Here is a 21,136-nt window from a genome sequence, read left to right as displayed (position 1 = left end):
CTTTCGAGATATACCCAACTAATCGAACAGGTTCTATTTCAAGTCAAGATGCTCTATTCAGAAGAAAACAAGCTAATCTTCCGTTTTGACGATCATCTTCTCTGGATTCAGCCCTGGGGAGAGAATGCATTCCGCGTCCGGGCCACCAAGCTGGCCTCGATGCCCCTCGACGACCGGGTTCTCTCCATCAAACCAGCCACTCTAACCCCGATAACCAAGATACCGCTGGGCCAGGAAGCAGTTATCACGAATGGCAAGATCACTGCAGCCGTTTCACAGCGGGGAAAGATCACGATCTACAACTCGAAAGGAACCAAGCTCCTCGAGGAGTACGCCCGGAACCGACAAGACCTCCTCGATCCCAAATGCAGTGCATTAGAGATTGAAGCGCGCGCGCTCTGGCCAATTCTCGGCGGAGACTGCAATCTAAACATGCGATTCGAGTCTCTGGGCCCCCAAGAAAAGGTCTTCGGCATGGGCCAGTATCAGCAGCCTCATCTGAACCTCAAGGGTACAGACCTGGAGCTAGCGCACCGCAACTCGCAAGCGAGTGTGCCCTTTGCTCTATCCTCACGCGGGTACGGCTTTCTGTGGAATAACCCGGCCATTGGACGAGCGGCATTGGGGACTAAAGTCATGAGCTTCGAGGCATATTGGACACGGGCACTGGATTACTGGGTGGTTGCTAGTGACACGCCAGCCGAGATTGAAGAGGCATACGCCTGGGTCACAGGGTATGTGCCTATGATGCCCGAGTATGGACTGGGTTCTGGCAGTGCAAACTCCGCTATTGGGAGCAGGAGCAGCTGCTGGAGGTTGTTCGCGAATACAGGCGGCGAAATGTGCCTCTAGACCTGATTGTCATAGACTTTTTTCACTGGAAGCATCAGGGGAAGTGGAAGTTTGATTCAGAATTCTGGCCGGATTCCGGAGCGTGATTCATTTGTGTTATTCACTAACCTACAACCTCATGATTTATGTTCTATATCTGACCCGAACTCTGCACATTTCAGATGCCATGGTCAAGGAGCTCGACGAGCTCAAGGTGAAGCTAATGGTCTCCATCTGGCCAACAGTCGAAAATGCATCCGAGAACTATCCCGAAATGCTCGAGCGCGGGCTTCTGATCCGCCACGACCGCGGAGTTCGCGTGGCGATGCAATGCGACGGCAACATCACCCGCTTCGATGCAACAAACCCAGCAGCCCGGGAATATGTATGGCACAAAGCCAAAAAAAACCACTACGACAAAGAGATCCAAGTCTCCTGGCTAGACGAAGCCGAGCCCGAATAATCCGTCTACGACTTCGACATCTACCGGTACCACGGCGGCAGCAACCTGCAGATTGGGAACATCTTCCCCAAAGAATACGCGCGGGGATTCTACGAGGGCATGCAAGTGGCCGGCCAAACCAACATCGTGAACCTGCTGCGCCTGGACCGGCAGCCAACAATACGGCGCGCTGATCTGGAGCGGCGACATCGCGTCGACATCGCGTCGTCGTGGGCGTCGTTCCACAACCAGCTCGCAGCCGGCCTGAACATGGGGCTGGCAGGTATTCCCTGGTGGACGACCGATATAGGCGGGTTCCACGGCGGCAACCCCGACCACCCAGCGTTCCGCGAGCTGTTCACACGCTGGTTCCAATGGGGACCGCGAGCCCAAGCCGGCGAGCCAGCCCACGGCCAATGGTGCGGATAACGAGATCTGGTCGTATGGCGACGAGGTGTACGAAATCTGCAAGAAGTATATTGGGATCCGGGAGCGGCTCCGCGAGTATACTCGGGGGTTGAACATGAAGCGCATGAGAAGGGCTCGCCAGTGATTCGGACGCTGTTCTATGAGTTTCCCGGGACCGGGGTGCATGGGATATTGAGTCTCAATATATGTTTGGGCCGAGGTACTTGGTTGTGCCGGTGTTTGAGGCCGGACAGCGCAAGATCACGGCTTATCTGCCTGCGGGAGCCTCATGGAAGCTTTGGGATGCGGAGAAGGTATACTCTGGTGGATGTGAGGTCGAGGTCGACTGTCCGATTGAGACGAGGCCAGTTTTCGTCCGGGTGTAGTCCAGCCATTCTCTAGTCCTTTCTGGTCTGTTCTGTGTATTCTATTAATCATGGTACGACATCAACGAGTAATATAATGCAACTACGGGTGCAACATATATATATCAAGAGTGCCCAAGAAATTCAAGAAATTCAAGAAACATGCCATGGCATCCATTCCATAGAATACATATTCCATACATCGACCCTATCGAGTGTCGTGCATGCAGCACCAGATTTGACCAAGCAGACCCATCAGCGCCTGCTTTCTCGCCCTAATGCGGCATGTCTATTCCAGCCAAAACACCGCGAGAAGAGATCCAAGCACCAACATACATGACATGCCCTCCCTGAGACAACTCCTGGCATGGCCACATATCCAAGCGTTACACGTTCGCGAGACACACTATGCCTTGATTGCGTGCAGGACAGGACGCAGGTATTGCGCGGGGGGTTGATAGATCAGGTCTCTTTTCTTACAATCGACAGCCAAGCAGAAGATCGGTATCATTATCAGTATTGGTTGAAATCAACTGTTCTAACTTTCTATTGTACCAGCCAATAATACATGGCAACGGGCATGGGTTCTCGGTGACAAAGCGGAAAGCCAACGCGTGCACACCATGAGAAAGGAATCCGACGGGATGGGCGCTTGCAAGGGAAAGATAGAGAAAGAGATCCCAAGAGACAAGATAGACACTGGCAAGTATCCTGGCAAACAAAGAACCCAAGACCGGGGTAGATCACCCTAGAAACCAGGGGACAGAGGCCTCGGAAAGTGTGGTTGGACCCATATTCAGCCAAAATCAAGACAAAGACAAAGAGCCCAAAAAGGGGAGAGAAAGAGGGCAAACCTTGCATGGCCGTCTTTCTTTTTCTTCTCTTTCACCCCTTGCGTCAACACCCTCGTTGCGGTTTCAAGCTGGTCAGCTCGTTCCCGGCAAGCCACACTCCACGAGCTTGGACGCTACTTTTTTGTGACCTTGTCCATGTGTGGTTCCACGAGACTATTGATTCTCTGGTGGAGAAGGAGGGGGGCGGCATGGACCCGTCGGGTAGGCCGTCATGTCAGTGGTGTGGCTGGCGTGGAGGGGGGAGACTGGAGACTAGGGACCGCGTGTTGGGATCACAGAGCCCGCTGGATGGAAAGGTGGGTAGGGCTATGGATTGTCTGCCGTTGCCCAATGAATATACTCACGGATATTGGATGTGTCGTGGATATACATTGATCAAAGCATGTTGCCTCGGGGTTATTGTATAATATTGGTCATAATATCGAGTGGTTGAGTGTGACTCCAGTGGTAACGTAGATAAGTGAATAAGTGTATAGAGGAAATAGTTCCCTATCTATTTGGTTGATGCTGTCACCAGTCTCGGGATCACGTGCACTAGTCCCAAAGAGGAGAATAGTCGACCGTCTTTCTTTTTCTTTTCATGTTTTCATGGCCATTGCATCACCCAGGCACAACGCACTGACCCAATCAAATACCCCAAGAGACCTTTCCCTCGGAGTCTGACCGGGACACTTGTATGGTTGGATTCATGAGGCCGATCACATTGGAGATCTCGAGTCAGGGGAGAACACAACGACACAAAGGCAAAAAAAAAAAAAAAACTAGTCGCTCGCACATACAAACCAAATTCGGAGAAGGAGGATGACAGGATGAGAGAGGATGCTTCTCCATGGCCATGTTATCAACCCAAAATTGGCCCAACTATGATCACCCCTGGGCCAGAACTCTTGCTCTCCAAAAAAAAAAAAAGTGGGAATTATTGCTCTGGCAGGCCGTGGACCCTTCGCACCGGCTCGAGCTACAGATCCACCTCTCTTTCCCCTTGCCATGCAGGAAACCTCCCCGACACGCCCCCCCCTGTTGCCCATGTTCCAAGGCCAGAGTGGAAATGGCCCTAAAAGGTTTGTTTCCCAGGCCCAGGATGTGGCTGTTTTACCCGAAAATTACCTGTCGACCCATGATCCATAGCCATAACCCATGGTCCACGATCCACAGTCTATGGAGACATGTTTTCTTTCTTTTTTTTCTTTCTCTTTGTCCCCGATCCCTGGAAACCAGTCATGGTCACATCGATTGAGTTTGGACTGGATCAGATAGGGATGGGCCGTGGTTCAGGCCTTTGCTATGTCCCGCCCCGAACCCCATCACAGACACACGAATCTCCACTGGTACAACAGAAAAGGGGGGGCGTGTTTGGCAGGGATCTACTCTGCCACATCAGCAAGAGAACTGGTTCGTGGGAACCGTCAAACCTGCCTCAGCCAGTCACCGTGCATAGGGAGGGAAATGGGTGTTTGAGTGGGGGCTACAGGGACGAATTATTGGTCCAGTATGGCAAGAACGAGAATATGTGGAAGGGTATATACCTCACGATAGTCGGGGGTATACTGTATTAATTCATGAATAGTAGGGACATAGTATAGCCATAGTGGGTAGAAGGTTTTGCCATGCCTTGCTTATATCCCTCAATATATACCTCAATATATTAATCATTATAAAATCTGTGGTATAGAAGTGGATCAGACCGTTGAGTTTCAGATCCCCGACGGGGCTTTTCCAGGGTGACACTGAGGCCCAAACGGCTTCCCACCGATCGGGCACCATGGGAGTGGTCCCCGATTGAAGCCCGAGAGCATGGCCGGCCAATCAGGCTAGCACGAGGATAGCCTTTGTCCTTGTGGGTAGTTGGGACTTTGTACTAGTCATTGGCAGGATATAATCTAGGTGCGATGAAATAGTAGAATATGATATGGATAATAGTGCAGTCTCGGTAGAAAATATAAAAAAACAATGAATACGAAGAGCTAAATAAAATAGCTAAATAATAATAATACTAATAATAATACACGTGATAAAGCCACGAACCCGACAGTCAGGAAGCAGCTGCGAGACCGTTCGCTCCACTCGAATTTCCCAAGTAGGCAATCGGTCGTGGATAACAGATTGGAGTGGCGGATTCTACGGATTTCGTCTTCGTATAGTAGTGTACCTTTACTAGTTACTACAATAGCTTTGTACTATGGAGTTAGCTTGATGTATCTAGTGTCTAATGTAGAGTGTAGAGTGTATAGTGTATAGTGTATAGTATACAGACCAAACTCAACACATGCCACGGGGAGAAGGGGCGGAATGTGTTGTGACGCAGCACGGGACTCGCGATCAGCGGTAATCCCTGCAGGTCGACAGGGATTTATCTCAAATACCTTTGGGCGAGGTGATTGGTGGAGACCTGCTAAGCCATGTCAAGTCATGTCAAAAAGGAAAAAGGAGTTGACAGGTCACATCTCGGATACACCCTAGTCGATGTTGCATTCCAGGTGGACGGGTTCATCCTTTCAGCAACGGTTTTTCCCAGGAGTATGGAAATCGATCTCTTTGTTTGATCTGATGGTTTATAGCAGTAAAGATTTTGAAAAAAAAAAAAAAAAAATTTGAAAACAAAAACAAAATAAAATATTGAGATTCCACAGACCATGGGTATGACTCTCATAGATCATATTCTCTAGTAATATAAGATCATCGAATAATAATATATTCGAATCAGTTCAATGGGATCCCCAAGTGGCTCCCATAACCGCCCATCCCTGCCGAGACAAGCAATGACAAATAACTGGCACCAATAGGAGTGCACATTGGGGGTTCGTCACATCACGTATAGAAAAGAAAAAGAAAAGAAAATAGGTGTGGCTTGTGTTTCAACGGTTTCTATGGTGGGGTTGCAAGTCTGATACCCTCGTACTCAGTATCTATACAACGATGTACTGGTATACACCCTGACTCGGTAACTACGGGGTTGATTGACTATGAAGTTGTCTCTATAGAGAGTATGTCTGTAGTTATTTCTCTCATCCTACTCAGTCTTAGAATAACTAAAAATGTAAACAATTGAGGTATTCGACGTATCACCCCCCAACTCTGGTACACCAGTGTCTAGTGTGGATATAGTGTGTGGGAAGGGACGGGAAATAGATTGGTTCAGCAACAGCTCATGGCGCGCAGCTCAGCTTGGTCGGACGATCCAGATCTCCTATAACGTCACGATAAATTCCGTGTTTTGCGTCCCTGGGGATCCACGGTCCAGTGTCAGTGACAGGTGGCAGGTGGTCCAAGCGGGCTTTTTTTTTCTTCTCTTCTGCATAAGCGAGGGATCGATACAGAGGTTGCCGAGTATACCAAGTACATATACAACATATACAACATATACAATATGACAGTATACAGTATACTCTATAGTATCACTAATATCCTTGAGTATAACTTAGGATATTCTTGGATATACTACCTCGGTCCATAAGAGTATTCCTGCAAGGTACTGACCCGCACGTCAGCTCGCCGTTGGCATCGGCGTTGCTCGGGGGCATCGGGGGGGAGGTTCCTGCTCGATCCCGGAGTCGCCGACAGATGATTTTCCCCATACTATTGAAGCAAATAATACACCAAAAAAGGATTTAGGGACTTCTTCACGGAGGACCCAGACTGTAGGGAATTTGTCAACCAGCATGATCCGAGCCCCACCCTTTTTTGTTCCACGGTGGATCCCTATTATTGTAATTTTTTTTTTTTAAATTGAACTGTCTTTTTTTTCTCTCTCTCTCAAAAACACATCGAACCAATAACAGACCGGCGATGCCCCGATTGCATGTGGATCGGAGACGATCAAGAGAAAAGTGTTGTGCATGGCTGGCTGATGAGGGCTTGGTAACTACTCTGAAGCGAGCCCCTGTTTATTTATTATTTGTTATTATTGTTTATTATTTATTATACTATTTACTCTATTTTTGGCTGGCTACCCCTTTCTCCTTATGATTCGAGGACCTAAGTCTGTGGTTAGGGCTAGACTGGTTACCTGGGTATTATTATGATTATATTATATCATCTTTACCATGTGTATATTTTGTTTATTATTATTATTATTACTGCACGCTGAACCACCGCATTGGGTCTGCAAACGGCCACAGGGAGGGTACCACAGGGACAGAAGAAATCAGCCAATCATATTCCAATGGCTAGAGTGATTTGGAATTCCAGCAATGGGGCTCAGGGTCGATCCGATACCTCTTCAGCCCGGATTCCCGGGTCTGACGATCGGAGCATTTCTTGATATTCTATATTCTATTATTTTTTATTATTATTATTATTATTATTATTATTATTATTATGATACAATAGCTCTTCCCCCCGGTCTGACCATACCGTACCTCCACGGTATTGTTCCGAACTGTCACCGAGAGATCTTGGATCGTGATCTTCTCATAGCGTGAGCCCGGTGGAGTCCGTCATTTTTCTACGACCCGTCCCCCTGGGAGTACATAATTTCTTCTCTTCTCTTCTGCATCTCGACACATTGTCTCTCCTCACTTCCACTCTTCATCTCCAACTCTCTGTCTCCTTTCTTCTTCCCCTCTCTATACTCCTATACTCTTAAACTCCCACACCCCTACACTTCATGGCTCCCGCTCAACGTCGTGGACCCTGGGTTCCAGAAGAGGACCAGCTGCTCCTCCAACTCGTCCGGGAGCAAGGCCCCAACAACTGGGTGCGCATCTCCCAGCACATGCACTACCGCTCGCCCAAGCAATGCCGCGAGCGTTTCCACCAAAACCTCAAGCCCTCGCTGAACCGCGAGCCCATCTCCGCCGACGAGGGGCTGATGATCGAGCGCATGGTGACCGACATGGGGAAGCGCTGGGCCGAGATTGCCCGCCGCCTGGGGAACCGCAGTGACAACGCCGTCAAGAACTGGTGGAATGGCAGCATGAACCGCAAGCGCCGCGGCCTGTCGACCCCGACAGCCTCGCGCACCTACAATGGCCGCATCGAGGCTCCCTACCAACGGGCCTCACTGCTGAGTCCGACCCGTCCTCGCTACTCCGTGCCAACCACCCACCCCTGGGCCGATGTCGACTCAACCACGCCTGACCACTACCCAGCACCATCGCGCCGCGAGTCGCACTCGACCGCCCCCCGCCAACTCTCCCCGATATACACTCTCCCCTCGATCAACCGCCCGATCGAAACCCCTCTGACCTCGCCCGCCTTCTCCGAGGTGTCCAATGCTGCCTCGATTGAGGCCCCGTCCATGGTGTCGGATCACAACTCGGTGTCCTCGTCTTCGCCCCGCACGCTGGCCTCGCCGCAGCTGCCACTCCCCGTGGACATGCGGCCACACTATGAAATCCGTCGGCCCAGCGTCGTCGACGACTCGCCCAACTACCCCGCAAAATCCCTCGAGTCGCTCTCTGAGTATGCCTCGAAACGATGGTTGGAGCACCAGCCGACGCTGGCTTCGTGGCACCAGCCGGTCCCTTCGTTACCCAAGCCGTGGCAGTCTGCCCGGCCTGAGCCTGTTCGAGACACCCGAATGGGAGTCAACAATCTGCTCAACTAAACCAAAAAAAAAGCACTTCCTCTGAAAGCACAGTGGACTGCTTATGATGACGAATTTTCTTGGATTTTTATCTTATTTTTCTTTTCTATCTGTTTCATACTTGGAAACCCCTTTGCTTTGGGACTTCAAAGTGTACATGTGCCAAAAACCCCACGCTCGTTTATTGATCTTCCTTTTTTTTTTTTTTTTTTTGTTTGTCATAATGTGTACCACCATGGTTCGATTCTCAAAATTCGGGGTTACGGATGTTTCGGGTGTGTTTGGCTAGGAGTCTCGAGTGGAGCAGACTACCATGAGTTTTTCTATTATTATTTTGGGCTGGCGTATAATACCCCTGAGCATATGAATGGATTTCTGGGAATATTTTGAATATATTAGGGTATATCCATACATAGATACTACTGTATATTGGAAGAGATCTATGTTTTATGCACTGGCCCATGGTCATAATGCAGCCAGGAATGACGTCGACTCCCTTGGATCCTGAGATCCTGTCGAAGGCGTGGGCCAAGTTGTAACCCCGTGAGGAATGCGAGTTCACGAGAGGAACGCAAGGGGACTCAGGGAGACATGGTACATGGGTACATGGGTACCCACCGGAGACAGACATAGCTGCACCTATCACTCATCACACACCTGGGAGGCCAGCAACCGCCAGGATGGAAACCCAGAGGTATTGTAGAGAAAAAGAAAGGATCTCCCGCAAGTTCCCCGAAGGAATAGGAAAAAGTTTAATCGACAGGTTCGTCGAGCTGCAGGTGAATCAAACGGTTAGATTCTTATTACGATTATTATTTTCTATACTATTCCTTATATTTCGCCAGAATAAAAAACAAGGTTCACAATCACTGGCCCGTTTCTTGTTCGTGGCTCTCCACATCCCGTTTCCCGTCTCCCGGAGCCCAATGACTCGCGCTCAATCGCCATCGGACTCGTCAAGTCCTTGGGAACGGCGGGGCGCACGGATGGATCGTGTTCATGCATGCATGTCACAGTTTTCTTTTCTTTTTTTATTCTTTTCTTGTTGGATTTCCGAGTGCCCCGTAAAAGAGGGGAACCCCCGTTAAGGAAGTATCAGTGATCCATTCCATAGATGGTTCCATGGATAAGCCTTGCCACCCCCTCTATGTATGTATACACTATAGGAGGTTCGTACCACCCCTAGACTCCCTCCCTGTACGCTTATCTTAAGGGCAGTTTCAGCTGTTAATTCACCCGTTCAGCTCCACCTTTTTTTTTTTTTTTCTAACCCACACTCGATCGATCCCGCTATATGAAACCAGATTGGACAGCAGAATCAATAGTGGCAGATCCGATAGTTTTATTTTCGTCACCTTAGCTACCTTCTTGTTTGGGCTAAGCTGGACAGTGCCATTGTCCGATCGGCCCTAGTGGCTGTCCGCTTCCAGGTATTTGGAATTGACAGCGATGTGCATTAAATGCCCGGTTATATTTGTATACAGAATACATGATACCCATATAATTAAAGTACTCTACTATAGGTATTGTATGTAGTAGTAGTGCTATTATTTTACTAGTATTATAAGGTGGTAGGATAGATATCACTATCTACTATACCTTGATCCATGGTTCTCTCACAGTGGTAGATTCGGGAGAATGAGATTGACATGCCAACCCATGGATCTGTGTAAATAACTCCAGTATACATAACTGTAAAAGTAAATGGAGATGTAAAATACCACCCCGTCGGTGCTGACTGACAGCCGAAAGGGGCCCTAGCAACGGCGCCAAGCCCCGATCTGATTTCAGCCGCGGGGATTGTCCGACCTCTAACTCTTTACTATCCACTCCTAAACGCTGTGTCTTATGGTCGTCTAGACCATCTTCTATACTATATACGAATATATATATATATATATACAATTAATAGTGTACAGTAAACTTGGAAGTAAGTATTAATGGGCATGTTTACTACTAGGTATACTTAGATCCATGGATCTCTCACTAAAGGGTCAGGGGTAACCCCCACAGTCAGCCGGGGAGGATCCGGTTCCTCCTGCGGGTAACGGGAGAAAAAAGGAAAGAAAGAAAGAAGTGACGGACGCCTCACGGGTATAGATCCATGGACTCAGGTTCGCCCGTTGGGACCCAATCCATTGGATCCTGCGATCGACAACCGCCCTCCCCCTACATGGTAGTCTTGACGCCCGCTCATTTTTGGTCTGTATTACTGTATATAATCCACTACAGTAGCCTATGGTTTGTGCTTATAATGCCATATCAATATATATATATATATATATATATATTTATATATTTGTTTACCCTATTAGTATATTATACTAATAAGCTAGGAGTTTATATTTGTTCAAGTACCTTTGATAGTATATCATATACATAGTTTATACTATACGTACGTACTACAGTAAGTCCATTACAGCCTGTATATTACAATTACACCAGTACTACCACTATAGACAATTTAATTGGCCCACGGCGGATCTCGGTGCCCATCTAACGCTAAATTAGCGCAAAAGGAGGTACCCGCCTGTCGGTATTTACAATGATGTATGATCGATCCCCCAGGTCTGTGTCCAGCACATTCCAAGCAGTCACATACTTCCTTCCTTCCTTCTTACCATGCCTAGTACGTAGTTCCTCCTTAGTTTCCTCTCCCCCAAATTCGAGGCCAAGAAAAAGACCGCGTATACTATCCATTTCCCTCATCGGGAAACCATTTTCGTCATGATGTGGGCTGCTTTCTCCATTCCACTTTCCAAGTAAGGTGTCCGTTGGGCCGTTCGACCAAGGTCCCCCCTTACCCTACTACTTCTTTCTCCGCTACAGCAACACTACAGTAGCACTGCAGTCGGGGAGTTCGTAACTTGTCGGTGGAATCCTTCGTGCCTCATTTCCCAGCTGAATTCCAAGGACATAGATAGTTACCTTCCTATCGGGACTAGGATTCCTCCAGCGATTCATCGGCTTTATGCCACCCAAGATTGTGGCCGAGTTTGCCCCGGCCAAGAGAGATGGGTCGGCCTACTGTTTATAGATACGATCGAGCACGATCGAGGTCAGCAATAGATGGGCACACTGACCTACCTAACATTATACCAGTACCAAATCGGGTGGAACGGCCTAAGATCATCTACATGTATCAAAGTGGCAACCTGGGCACTGATTCAAGTCCAAGAAAATGAATGCTATGAGAAATGAAAGTCCCTTGGGACACAAAACTACCAATCCCCAACGCTCCGGCGGATATGAATCCCAAATGCAAAAGTCTCCATTAAGACAGGGAAAAAAAGGCAAGAAAAGAAAAGGCTGGTAAGGAGGAACTGAAGAAAAATCGCTCAAGGGGTATATTTCGCTGTGCACATCATAACCAGATATCGCCTTCTTCGCCGTTTACCCATTGCGCCCACACTGCCTCGTAGGCGTCTTCCAAATCACGGACCCAGCGCCTCGTGTCAAAGAGCGGGCTGCGGTATCGCTCCCGAAACAGCATTTGCCGCATGTCTGCCAGACGCCCGCGCGCGCGGCCCTCGCCGCCTGCCACATACTGCAGGTCTAGACACAGCCGGATAGCTTTGTTCTCGTAGTCTTCATCCGAGCGGGCGATCAGCTCGTCACGGGCGCGGTGGCCGAGCTCGGATTTAGGCAGCGCACTACTCAGGATGCTGCTGGCCATGCGCGAGCACATCTTGTACTTGTAGCGCGGAAGCGTCAGCAGCGGCGTGCCACTCCAGAGAACATCGGTGGCCGTCGTGTGCGCATTGCACTCGGGAGTATCCAAAAACAAATCGAGAATCTTCGCGCGTGCAATGTGCGTGTTCTTGGGCGCCACGTCCGTGAAGATGATCCGGGACGCCGTCTCTTCGCCGGCCCAGGCCTTGGCAATGTCCCGCAAGTTCTGCTCGCCCAGATCCGGGAACCGAAGAAGCCAAAGGATGGCATTCGGGATCCGCGCCAAAATGCGTAGCCACGTCCGGAACGTCGTGGGTTCAATCTAGACACCAATGTTAGTGAATAACATCATCATAAAAGTGCAATCCGAACCCACCTTGTACAGCTGGTTGAAGTTCCCTAAGATAATAGTATCATCGCTGAGTTTAGGGAACAGCTCTTTCCGCATCTTCCAACGCCGAATTTGCTCTTCATCCCAAGATATGTGTTTCTCCCCCGCATCCGGCGCGCTTTGCCGATGGTCGCAGCAGAAAAACGTGTCGCGGGTGTAAACAACCTTCTCCCCATAGACCCAATTCTCGAGGTCCTCGCCATTGTCCTCCTCAAGGACGCGATCCTCAATCCGAGTCGTGCGTCGACAAGGGGCGAGAGTCTCCGGCGGAATCGAGATCTGGTCTGCAAGAATGTAGTCGCACCACTCAGCACCGAGCGTCCCGGCAAACCCCATAAAAGACATGTGGATTGGGGCGGGGCGAGCTGCAAAGACCTCGTTGCGAGCGCCTCGGGTGTAGCCATTCAAGTTGATCAGAATATGAATGCCATCATCCACTATCTGCTTGACCAATCGGTCGACCGACCATCCACTGGCGTCATGGAAAACAGGTGCCTCTTTCTCAATTTGTTGGCGATGCACCGATTTGTCGCTGGCGGTGGTGGCATAACAATATGCCTTGACTCGAGACGGGTTGTGCAGCCCAAATACCGACTGCATCAGATGTGCAAGAGGGTGGTTATTAAAGTCGGACGAGACATAACCCACGCGGAGGCACGGGTTTGGAGGCGACGGTGGCTGGTACACAGTTTGCGGGAGCCAGGGCAGCCGCAGCGTTGAACATGAGATCCGCAGACCATTGCGCTGAGAGATCTGGCGGATTTGCTTGGCGGAGAGGGGACAGGTAAACGTGTGAAAGGGTAGAACCGTAGGCGCATTCGGTGCCGTGAGCGCCGCTGGGAGCTGCGGTCGACGATACTTGAGGGCCGGATAGTCCTCCCCATAGACATATCGGTCTTGATACCATTGCCAAGTGACAGACCGGGTGGCACGCTCGATGAGCCGAACGACCCGGGATCCTTCCCATTTCTGGCCAGCCCATGACTGCAGAATCTTGAGCAAGGACACCCGGTGGCTGGCAGGGAAGCGACTAGACTCGAGAGCGGGCGCAAGTTGAGCACACAGTTGCTCCGTAGTGCTCGTATTCAACAACCCCCGGCCCCAATACTCACCCTCCCTAAGCTGCCGGTCAACAATGTCGACGACGCGCTTAATCCAACCGGTACCCGAATCATTACTGTGGGCGTCCCGAAGCATTCCCTTTTCATCAACATGCCACCGGTCACGAAATCCCCGTGCGTTGACAATGCCTCCACGACTGACCCAGTTGCAAACAGAATTCAAGGCATTGGCCAAACCGCAGACGGCTTCGGCGAATTCCGGGTTCACTTTGACGGCACGCTTGTAGTAAGAGATAGCATCGTTGACCCGACCAGCATCCTTGACCGCATTGGCCAGGTTCGCCAACGCGATATCGAAATTGCCGTCGCACTGGACTGCTTGCTCGTACATCTTTATTGCGGCCTGCAGCTGCCCAATATCCTTGAGTAAACTCCCAAGGTTTGTATAAAGATGAGCGTGACGGGCATCGAGGCGCAGGCCATAGTTATAGTATGCAAGCGCCAGAGAGATGCCACTACCGGGAACAACCCCTGGAATTTCAGGGTGCTGACACTCTCCATTGGGGCGTACCATTCCCCGAGCCGGTGGGTTGTTCTGAATCCCGGCCAACAAAATGCCCACATTGTTCGCGGTGGATGGACTGGGCTGCAAGGAGAGCGAGAGGTAGTAGAGAGCCAAGATATCGCGGACACTAGGCGTCGACCGCGCCTGTCCAGAAGAAACGCTGGACATACCGTCTTGGTAGATTTTCGCCAGGGACAAGAGAGAATTGCTGGTGGTGGAAACAGCTGCATTCCTGGCAATACCCTCCGCCACAAACTTGAGGCCTGGTGGCGTCCCGTTGGCTTGGAAAACAAGCTTCGAGGTTTTCAAAGCCCGGTCTGGGTAAAGCAGGATGCTCTCTGTTGAATTGCTCCCCGGAGGGTATCCCTGGCTCGACCCAGTAGAAAAGGCGGCAAAAATCTGTTTGATAAGACTCTGGATCCCATGACGTCGTCTCCCAGCAGCAATCAAAACAGCATCCTCGAATGCGGCGGCGGCCCCAGCATTGTCGCCGAGGGCATAAAGCATGTTGCCCTTGGCGTGCACCAAAGCCAGTATCCTGCCGTTGTCCGAGCCGGGGATTGCATAGCCGCTGGTTGCAAAGCCGACGGGGGGACATCTGGCGTGCCCAGGTTCAAGTTTTGCACACGCCCAACATCGTCCTCATAATCAAACGAGGCCTTGTCGCACATCCCCATATCGGACACATTGCTCTCCGCATCGCTTTCGGGCTCACTGGCATGCTCATCCGTCTTGAAGCAATCGCCATCCTTGGGGTGGCGGAGCGAGGTCTGGACAAATTCGATGATATTCACAGCTTCTTTGCCGCGGTGAGTGCTGCAGAACAAGCCAATAAGATGTTCAACGGCTTCAAAAAAGCTGGGGCGGAGTTTTACGGCACGCAGCCAGTTCTGCGAAGCCTCTTCCCGACGATCCAGTGCCAAAAGGGTGGCGGCGAGGTTAGAAATAGCCTCCACATGTCTGGAACATGGTCAGTGGGGACAACGGGTTCATCAGTAAATCAATATACTCACGTCGAGTCACGCGCAATAATCCGAGAATACCACCGCATAGCTTTGTGATAATCACCCAGGCCATAGGCCAAGCAGCCTCCTAGAAGCATCCCATCAATCCATTCCCAACGGCTCTCCATGCACAAATGGGACAACATCTCCAAAGCCGACACCGCGTTCGCAACCGGAGACCCCTCGTTGAAAAGCGGACCGGGGAATCGAGATATCGGTGACGCCCCCGAGACTTGTCCGAGGTCGCACACCCGCTCAACCATTTGGAGTTCCGACCCTCTATGATGCTGAGAGAACTGATTCAATGATGGACGTCGATGGTGCGCGTGGCCCTGGGATAGGGTGGGGTTAGTGGGATCGTTTGACCTCGGGTTGGCCAGGTTAATCTTTGGCCGATGCAAGTCATGCTGGGTGGATGGATAACTGTTGTGACGAGAAATTTCGGGGGTGCTTTGATGAGAGAAGTCGAGGCCAGGCTGGCGGGGAGGTTTGGGGTAGATGCTGGGTTTCAAAAACCGATTCTGGCCATCGGTGCCGTTTGAGATGCTGTTGCGACGAGCCTGATGGATGGTCGCGAGGAGGTCGACATAAACACCATGAGCCCAGGACATGATTTTCTCTTTGAACTCCGTGTTTGAGGCGACCGCAGGCCCTGGAGGTTGAAAGGCCTGTCCCGACGGACGACCGGACCAGGTCGCGGGTTCATTTCCCAAGGTTTGTGGCGAGTACCCCGATAAAGACCGGTTGGCACGGGTGTGAAAGGGCAGCTGGTCTGAATGGCGCGGCGGAAAGTGAGTTTTCATCAGAGGGTCCTGGGGAGGCAACCCGGGCGCAGACTGACCCCATCCAAGCCCCGAGTCTGGATGGCTCCCAAGTGGGAGCTGGGTTTGATTAAAAGATGATTGGTTAAAATTATACAAAGGCTGGCCGCTAGGGCTCAGCTGCTTTGCAAAAGGTGTTGGGGAGTCAAAGCGAGAATCACGAAAGGCGGCAGGACGGTAGGGGATATACACTCCATCTGGCCAGTATGGCCCAAAGGGTCCAGTGCCAGCCGAGGCGGTCGGTCCGACGCAGGGATGCAAGGTCGCAGGAAGAACAGTCGGAACGTAGGCGCCGTTGTGCAAGATATAGCGCTGAGATGGCTGCAGGGGCAGAGACTGGTTGAGAACCGAGTCAATCCCCGGAGGATAGTTGTTGACAGGACGAACCCAGCTCGTCCCATTCACATCCTGAACCACCTCTCCCGCAGGAATCGCGTTGCCTCCGGTCGCATCGTGTTTGAAGATGGGTGGGAAATTCATGTGCTTGGTGGTGGACTGATCGAGGGCGGGCGGCCAATTCTCCGTCTGCATCCCTGCCTGAGGAGAAAGGAACTGCCCTGATTCCATCGGAGAAACCAGGATATGTTTCGTCGCGGGTTGGATCGTAGTGTCCCCAGGCGTCCCATCATACCCCGCTGCCAAAGTTCCATTGGGTGTTTTTCGCCGCAACGCGTGTTCCCTGGTGTTTGCGCTGGAGCTCGACCCCGAGTCATCGGGAATCTCCAGACGTTGAACTGGGTGTGGCAACTGGAGACGCGATCGAGAAGGGTTGTGAAAAAACGTGGAGGAACTGTTCGCGTCGTTCAGGTCGTACGTGTGTTGGTTGAGGGTATCCTGAGTGGGATAGTGGTGAATACGGTGGTGCGGTTGGACCGGGGGAAATGCGCGACGGTCGGAAACATCTTCGCTCCTCTCTCTCTCTCTCTCTCTCTCTCTCTCTCTCTCTCTTCTTTCCTCCCCTCGGTCGACTCTTAATTTCCAGGGGACCCGAATACCTCGAGACCGGCGACAAGGGGCAAGAGGTCGAATCACACAAATCACAGGATCAGTGCAACTGGACATTCAACAAGCATCCTCCTTGAAGCGTTTCCGACACCTCATCATGGGTATGAGCCAGCTCTGAAGATCAAATCGAGGCACCGCTTGGGGGAGAAGAAGGGAGCGATAAGGATAAGGATGTCGAGAGAGAAGAGAGAAGGCCGAAGTTGGAGACCGGACGCGAGGGACGAGCACACTTTGTGCCAATCAAGAATGCTCTTGGCAGCGAAAGGGGGGAGATCGGAGTAAAGAGAAGAAATCACAGAAAAGAAAGAAAGAAAGATGATGAAAAAAAAAGAAGAGGTGAAGATTCAAAGTTCAAGGAAACATCTCGAAGTTGACTCCAGAAGGTGGACACGGTGGGCTTGGGAGCCACGAGTGGGGGATTTTCTACTACTACTTCTCTTTCACCATCTTCACCATCTTCTCTCCCTTCTATCTCCCTCTTCCCCCCCTCTTATTTCATCTCTCATCAATACTCTCCTTTGTTCATCCCATCTTTCCCTTCGTCATCTATTTCCTCTCCTTCTGTCTCTCTTTCTCTCTCTCTCTCCCTCCACCGACCCACTCGATCCAACGGCTGAACCCTCCGTGGGCTGGCGGCTCCATCGTACCAGCAACATCGAAGGACTCATTGGTTCGACGGGATGCAACTAGTCATGGATCGGTGACGCCCCGCCGCGATGATCCAGTCGAGCCCGCTCTCGGATTCTGCCTGGTGGAGTCGATTCTCATCTGGAGATATCCTTTTTTTTTTTTTCCTCTTTTCTCACACGAGACTCTCCCGAATTGATCCCCTTCGCCCTATAACCCCCGCACTATGATGACAATCATAATCACCCCATCGATGACTTGATATGGCCATGAAATTGTCCCAAATTTCGAGTCTCTGCGAAAACACCCCCTGTCTTCCCGTTTGCCATCCAGCCTCATTCATCGACGAATCCTGCTCAATTCTGGGGTTGCTAGCAGGGATACGCCACCATGACTTTCTTGGCTTCTATTATTATTATGATGAGTGCCGTGTGATATTGCTGATTGGCATTTGATTTCTAGTCCGGCATCCTGGGACCCTCCTCAACTCTCCCTTTCTCGCTCTGCGAGTTTTCTTCCCTCATAGCCGCATACTTCCGGACGCATGGTATGGGATGTAGTCGTACTGGGGAATATTCGATTCTTCCATGCTGGGACTGCGACAATCCAAGGGAGTCTTCCATGTCACAGGTCAGAGATCGGCAAACTCACTCTCCCCTACTGTCGCATCCTTTCTTTTTCTCTTTTTCTATTTTCTTGGCCTGCACAACGTTCCTGTGCCAGAAGGCATGCGGGTCGGGTGGTACAGACTTAACTGTCGACAGCTGGAGGAATCACAGGAATAATAGGAGTGGGAAAAAAGGAAATTAAACCAAAAGGACGCGAATCCTGGATAAAAGAATCAATAAAAGGCAAATCAAAACTAAATCATAACACGAGGCCTAATATCGAAAATGCTCAACTGTACCTGGAAGTAGACATTCATAGATTTATGATCTTTACACCACCTAAATATATATACCTCGTCCTACCTCGATATTCCCCGAATGAAGCATTTGTCCTTCCCATATTCTGCAGGACTATGCCGCACGATCATCACCGAACCCGCTTGCCCCCACCAGGTGGGGGCAGCAGGAGCCATGGCCTTATTAGGGGGATCCCAATCCAGCGATCGTCGAGTGGAGCTAGTCGGCCGGAGCGTCAGCACCACACTTGGTGGCTCTCTGTGATTTCGGTGTGCACATGGCAAATCGGATCCACTTGATCAAGGATTGCGTATTTTATTGGCCTTTCTTTCTTTTCTTTTCTTTTTTTTTTGGGTTGTAGATAGCAACACGTTACTACATTACTATAGTACTATACTACTGTTGTGCTATGAATACCTAGTACTATGTACTATGTGACGTTCCTCAAGCTGTTTGCTTTCTATCTATATCTACGGTGATTGCAGCCTTGGGGCTTAGTGGCCGTTTGGATGTTTCAGAGGTGCAGCAAAGGAAGAAAGATGGATGTGCTAGCTGACGTACAAGGGGTTGCAAACAAGCTCATCGCCATCTGGTGGTGGAGTCATGTCACGAGGCATAAACAATATATCTCCAGAGCTTCTGTGTCTTCGGGTGATCAATGATGTTGACAAGGATAGATTTTGGCGCTAGTTCAAGGGCACAGAAGAAAAACCTGGTTTTTCTTCATATGGTTTTAATCGAGGTGCTAGTATTATAAAGATACTTGATATATGTCCATGGATGTGGTTAAACGAGGTCATATTTTCAGCCAGTTTACATCCATGAACCAACTCATACTAGAAATGGGAAGACTCGGCCAAGTGCGCAGTATCTCGGATAGACATCGCCGATACCGTTTATTGTTGCACTTGTCGAGTCCTTAGGGAGCAAAGCCGAGACAAAGTGGAATAAGCACACCGCTAGAGTACACAGACAGGAAAAGAGTTGGGAGTAAAAATTAAGTGTAAACATTTTCATTCAGGATGGACTGAAATCATATCCAGGATATGTAAACTACACTCTACACGAGAACCAAACCCCGTGGTTCTCGAAGTGATGTAAACCCGTAAGATGGATCGCTGCAACCACAAGAGACCAGCACAAGGCCGGCCTCCCAGGCAATACCGCGATGAGTAAAGGGTCTGAAGATTGCTCTCCTTTGCGTAAAATAAGCCTATACCACGAAGCAAAATGGTTCAATCCTCGCAAGGAGAGAACGGTACGGGCCAGAGTGTTGCAAAGGTTTCCGGGCGAACGGAGAAGATCTGGGGGCGTGGAGATGTGGTTGGGGTGGCCACATCGCCTTTCACAGATCCTCGTCGCCAAGGGAGCGAAGCGAGAGGACAGTTCAAGGATAGAAGTAGGGTTGAAACCCCACAAGGGAAATGGGGGGGATCGGAGACAATACAAACGGAGAGAGGGATAACGAGCGAGCTGATCCATTTGTCCATTTGATCACTCGCGAGAGTAAAAAGAAAAAAAAGAGGTATCAGGTCATGACTCATGAACATTTTTGGTTTCTTTTTGGGGAGACTTGAGGCAATGTTCGTATTCTGTAACCTAGCACCGCGCCAAAGCGGGCATGCACGCCGGGAACAAAAGCAGAAAACCACCTCGCTTCATTCAAGAGGGAATAATTTACTCCTCAGGGACTGTAAAATTTGTTAGCAACATCCCAGACTACCAGAAATCCAAAGTCAAAACACATACTGTCAATCTCGCCTTCCTTGACATCGTCGCTAACGTCCTTGGGGTTGCGGCCGTCGACCTGGCAGCCGACGGAGAAAGCAGTACCCAGGATCTCGAGGACGGTGCCGCGGAGCTCCTTGGCCATCGAGCGCGAGCGCATGGTGCGGGCGATGTCGATGATGTCGTCCAGAGGGATAGACTTGGTGTGCTTGATGCCCTTCTCCTTCTTGCGGTCACGCGGGGGCTCCTTCAGAGCCTTGATGACCAGCGAAGAGGCGGAGGGGACAACCGAGACCGCGGCCTGACGGTTCTGGATGGTGAGCTTGACCGTGACACGGAGACCCTTCTATAAAATCCGCAAGACAGCGCAAGTCAGCCACTATATCTTATTCAACATGCATTCCAACGGTCGCCGACGTACCCAGTCACCAGTGTTCTTGGCAATGTCTTCACCAATCTTCTTGGGAGACAGACCCAGGGGACCGATCTTGGGGGCCAGAGCGGACTGAGCTCCGACCTCACCACCAGTCACACGCAGGTGACTAGAGAAACCATTAGTATGTTGTCTCTTTTGTTCAAAAACAATCTTCTCACGACGAGGACTTTTAGACTTACATGACCTTCACCTCATTGGGGTCGAACTTGGGAGCTGACCACGAGGGAAAATGTTAGTCGCCATTTTGCAGTTGACCAAGGAGATGATACTCACGCATGGCGAGTGCGAAAGGTAGTCGATCTGCCTTGGGTTGTCGAAAGGATGGATGGATAGAGAAGAGAAGAAAAAAAGCTGGCGGAATTCCACTTGACCCCCCGACCCACAGCCCGGGTCTAAGCGAGTGGCCCAATCGGGTTGGCGCTAGGGCTTAACCCAGACCACGTGATATTTAGGTGGTCACCTGTTTGGGAAAGTTGTTGACTCCCGAGGTCTTC

At 50.5% G+C, this 21,136-nt stretch overlaps 5 protein-coding genes across 5 annotated transcripts; 3 read left to right on the top strand and 2 right to left on the bottom strand.

The window, feature by feature from the left end:
• Positions 1-48: 48 nt before the first annotated feature.
• On the top strand, positions 49-1,294 carry NUU61_001196 (Aldolase-type TIM barrel; the record flags this gene model as incomplete). The annotated part of the gene is made up of 3 exons (XM_056651778.1): positions 49-842; positions 891-934; positions 1,014-1,294. 3 exons carry the CDS (start codon positions 49-51, stop codon positions 1,292-1,294), a joined length of 1,119 nt encoding a protein of 372 aa, XP_056516628.1.
• Positions 1,295-1,393: 99 nt separating this feature from the next.
• On the top strand, positions 1,394-2,067 carry NUU61_001195 (uncharacterized protein; the record flags this gene model as incomplete). The annotated part of the gene is made up of 2 exons (XM_056651777.1): positions 1,394-1,692; positions 1,902-2,067. The coding sequence occupies 2 exons, from the start codon at positions 1,394-1,396 to the stop codon at positions 2,065-2,067; spliced, it is 465 nt and encodes a 154-aa protein (XP_056516627.1).
• Positions 2,068-7,506: 5,439 nt separating this feature from the next.
• On the top strand, positions 7,507-8,448 carry flbD (putative MYB family conidiophore development protein FlbD; the record flags this gene model as incomplete). Its single annotated transcript, XM_056651776.1, has 1 exon — positions 7,507-8,448. The coding sequence occupies one exon, from the start codon at positions 7,507-7,509 to the stop codon at positions 8,446-8,448; it is 942 nt and encodes a 313-aa protein (XP_056516626.1).
• A 3,343-nt stretch (positions 8,449-11,791) lies between these two features.
• Positions 11,792-16,843, bottom strand: NUU61_001193 (uncharacterized protein; the record flags this gene model as incomplete). Its single annotated transcript, XM_056651775.1, has 5 exons — positions 11,792-12,421; positions 12,476-14,654; positions 14,705-15,076; positions 15,130-16,775; positions 16,832-16,843. 5 exons carry the CDS (start codon positions 16,841-16,843, stop codon positions 11,792-11,794), a joined length of 4,839 nt encoding a protein of 1,612 aa, XP_056516625.1.
• Positions 16,844-20,155: 3,312 nt separating this feature from the next.
• Positions 20,156-20,919, bottom strand: NUU61_001192 (60S ribosomal protein uL11; the record flags this gene model as incomplete). The annotated part of the gene is made up of 5 exons (XM_056651774.1): positions 20,156-20,169; positions 20,228-20,552; positions 20,628-20,748; positions 20,822-20,855; positions 20,916-20,919. 5 exons carry the CDS (start codon positions 20,917-20,919, stop codon positions 20,156-20,158), a joined length of 498 nt encoding a protein of 165 aa, XP_056516624.1.
• Between the last annotated feature and the right edge of the window lie 217 nt (positions 20,920-21,136).

This window comes from Penicillium alfredii, assembly GCF_028826965.1.
Source record: "Penicillium alfredii strain IBT 34128 chromosome Unknown utg000001l_segment0_segment0, whole genome shotgun sequence".
Classification (NCBI taxonomy): domain Eukaryota; kingdom Fungi; phylum Ascomycota; class Eurotiomycetes; order Eurotiales; family Aspergillaceae; genus Penicillium; species Penicillium alfredii.
The sequence above is the reverse complement of the archived record's forward strand: the minus strand, read 5'-3'. Positions and strand labels throughout refer to the sequence as shown.